Raw genomic sequence first — 3,441 nt, forward strand, 5'->3', positions numbered from 1 at the left:
ACTGAACGGTCCCATAGGTAGCTCTAGGCCCTGACGACGCAGCTTTGCCCACTTCAGCATGTACTGCTTCCTTTCCCTGATCTCTTTTCTAGTGGGTTCATATCCTAACCCAAACAGATTATTCGCGACCTTCAGCTCCGGCCACTCAGTTAAACCCCGCAGATTTCTCCCTAGACCAGTTCTAGGAATATACCCATATCGGCGCACTATTCGTGCTACTTGCGCATTTGCGCTGGGCAGGAACAAAATTTCTTCACTCATAGCTTCCTCCATAGTAATGGTCGAAACTTCGAGTGAAAACCCAGTCAGACTGACATCTCTGGTGCTTGAACCGATCTACTCTTGGGATATCTGTCCAACCTCTGGTTCCGGATCCCCTCTAACTGTGATAATTCTGTTATTCTTGATGAACTTGAGTTTCTGATGGACAGTGGAAGGAACAACTCCGACCCTATGAAGCCAAGGTCGGCTAAGAAGGAGAAAGAAGGAGGTCTTGATATCTAGAACTTGGAATTCTACGTCAAACATTTCACCTCCAATCTCAATTTCGGTGACCAAAGTCCCGATGACGTCTCTTCTGGTTCCATCGTAAGCTAATATCCCCTGCTCGAACGGGATAAAGTCATCTGGCCCAAATCCCAAGGCGGTAGCGGTGCTCAAGGGACACACGTTCAGAGCCGACCCGTTGTCAACCAAAACCTCTGGAACCTTCTTCTTATTGCAGAACACGGTAATTCAGAGAGATTTTGAATGATTCTTACCTTCTGGAGTCAGATCTTCATCAGAAAAAGACACGGTTATAGCTGATCTGGCCATAGATACAAGTCCAACCAGCTCATCAGGGGTTATATCAATGGACACCTGCGTTGCGTTCAATTCACGAAGTATAACTTGACGGTGCTTGGGAGATGACATTAACAAACCCCAGATGGAAACATTAGCCTGAGTCTTCCTAAGTTGCTTCAACAGAATATCTTCATCTTCGTCAGGACTCAACCTCTGATTCTGGTTTTCAACTGCTCTGGCAATCTCAGCAGGATTCTCTGCTCTCAGCTTGGGAGGCTTAAAGACACGTCCACCACGGGTAACATGGTGAACCTCATCACATGGATCGTTCAATAGCAGCAAGTCCTCATCCTCAAGATTAAGGACATATGGGACTTCGCTTTTCTCTTCCTCCCCCTCGAATCTAAGGACATAAGGACATTCAGAAGATTCCCCAGCTTCTTTGCTATAGGACAAGACGTAAGGCTTCTTGCATTCAACTTTCTCGTCATCGGATTCCCATCTCAAGATGTACGGCTCTTCAGAAATGACAGCACATACACGGGAATGATCCAGGACAACTTCGTCAGTAAGAATATCATAGACATTTGGAGGAGGCATAACATGCGTCGGCAATGGATTTCTGGTGACATTAGGGAGAGCTTCCACCGCGATTTCTTTTGTCTCAATCTTATTATGGATCTTATGCTTTAGTACCAAGCATCTGTCAGTCAGGTGCCCAACACTCTGGTGATATTCACAGTATTGATCTTTTCTCCAGTATTTCGGGAGAGGATTTGGAACTTCCCGAGGTTCTAGCAGAGTGATCTTCTTGTCCCTCAACAGCTTTATGAGAGCTACAGACAGGGAATATGGTAAAGGAGTGAATTGTCTGGGTTCATTCCTCTCCGAACGACCTCCTTCGGAACCTTCTTTCTTAACTGGACGAGCAGTATTCACATTGTAACTTCCTTCGGAGGCACCATAGGCCTTTTTCCCTCTCTAACATCTGAGGAGGAGGCCCTAGTTCTCAGGCCGCCCTTAGTCAGTATATCTTCGATTCTCGTCCCGGTCTTGATCAGGTGATCAAAGTCATTGAAGTACTGGATTGACATATGAGGAAAGTAAAAAGGGGAAAGATTCTTGACAACAATTTTGATCAGATCTTCATCAGGCAAGTTGTTGGTCATTTGCGCCACCTTTCTCCTCCATCGCTGAATGAAGGAAGTAAAGGTCTCATTAGGTCCCTGCTTTAGCAATTTTAGATCCCCTTTTGTCACGTCAATCCCTTCTTGCATGGAGAATTGTTGGACAAATTTGTTAGCTACGCCTTCAAGGGTCCTAATTTCTTCTGGCTTCAGATGCAGAAACCACTTCTTAGCTGTACCAGTTAAAGTTCTGGGGAACACCAGAGCAATCTGCTCTGAGGATAAACCGTGCTGCTGCAAAAGAGGAAGGACCGACTTAAGATGGCTACGAGGGCACCCCATTCCGTCGTATTTGTCAAAGTCTGGCATTTTGAACTTGGGCGAAAGTACGGCCCCTGGAGCTATCACGAATTCCGACATATCAAACTTTTTGGGACCTTGGCACTTCATGGTTTCCATATCTCGGGTCGGTTTCTCAATTTGGTCAGCTAGTCCTTTTGCTTTATCAGGATTTCCCAGGTTAGGAAGACAGTTCTCTTCTGCATACTGGTCCTCATCAAAATCTTCGAATTCAGGCAATACAGTAGGCCTGGGAGAAACAAGAGGGATGGAAGGTATAAGTGGAGGCTGCTGATGGGCAGGCTCTTTAGAGGCAGAATGACAGTCATTTTTCAAGAGGGCTATATCATCCTTCATGGTATTCAGCTGAAGAAGAATAGCCTTCATCATCTCATTCATATCAGGACTGTTGTTTCCGGTCTCTTCCATTGATTCAGATGTAAGTTGAATTGGTGAAAGTATTTCTGGAAGACCAAGTAGAAGCGGTGCAGGAGAAGTAAAGGACTCTGGAGAAGAAGAATGTCTACTCAGCCTGGAATCTGAAGACTGACGGGACCAGGCCGGTTTTGAACTGACTTTCTTGGGAGCGACGATGTTCAGTTAAGACTCCTGGGTTGAAGTTAATACATTAGATTGAGCGATTGATAATTGAGATATAATACTTCACACAAATTCAAGACGAGCAAAATAGAAAAGAACACACTTTCATTTATCATAAATCAAACTGCAGTTATGATTGATAAAACATATCACTTTTAATTATAAGTAAATGAAAGCAATTGTGCATAATGAAAATTGAAGAAATTAAAATGAAAATTGTATGAAAATGACAATCGTATGACAATTGTATGAAAAAGGTTTTCAATGCTCCATGATCCGAGATCTCTTCCCCGCAGGCTCTTCTGGTAACTCCCTCCGTTGGACTTTAGATGATAGAGCAAATCTCTTATCTGTAACCTTGTTTCTCCAAGCAGCTACAATAGACTTTATGAGACCGGGAGTAAGCTTTTCGCAAGGAGGAGGGGTTACAAATCCGGGAGGACATGGATTTCCCGTGTTCTGGTAAAGCAAACGAGTGGGTGCATAAAAGGTTGACTTTTCCAAACCCATAAGGTACAGAAATGGATACAGGTAGGTGCTAGTGATAACCTGCAAGCATGGATGACTCACCCAGTGAAATTGATCCTTC

General features: G+C 44.3%; 1 protein-coding gene across 1 annotated transcript; it reads right to left on the bottom strand.

Annotated features, from left to right (window-relative positions):
- Positions 1 to 336: 336 nt before the first annotated feature.
- On the bottom strand, positions 337 to 2,609 carry LOC143861473 (uncharacterized). Its single transcript, XM_077372400.1, has 4 exons — positions 2,304 to 2,609; positions 1,917 to 2,207; positions 762 to 1,767; positions 337 to 626 (listed from the first exon to the last, which is right to left on the bottom strand). Exons 1-4 carry the CDS (start codon positions 2,607 to 2,609, stop codon positions 337 to 339), a joined length of 1,893 nt encoding a protein of 630 aa, XP_077228515.1.
- Between the last annotated feature and the right edge of the window lie 832 nt (positions 2,610 to 3,441).

Source organism: Tasmannia lanceolata, unplaced genomic scaffold, assembly GCF_043159265.1.
Source record: "Tasmannia lanceolata isolate RefF3 unplaced genomic scaffold, GAP_Taslan_0.1 ptg000037l, whole genome shotgun sequence".
NCBI lineage: Eukaryota > Viridiplantae > Streptophyta > Magnoliopsida > Canellales > Winteraceae > Tasmannia > Tasmannia lanceolata.

What these genes read in the sequence shown, in the direction of transcription:
- LOC143861473 (XM_077372400.1), bottom strand. Translation starts at nt 2,609, where the DNA reads ATGAAGGATGATATAGCCCTCTTGAAAAATGACTGTCATTCTGCCTCT. An exon ending in ATGAAGATCTGATCAAAATT is followed by an intron (nt 1,768 to 1,916) that starts GTTGTCAAGAAT and finishes CTCAGATGTTAG; the next exon opens with AGAGGGAAAAAGGCCTATGG. An exon ending in TGAAGATCTGACTCCAGAAG is followed by an intron (nt 627 to 761) that starts GTAAGAATCATT and finishes GATTTGGGCCAG; the next exon opens with ATGACTTTATCCCGTTCGAG.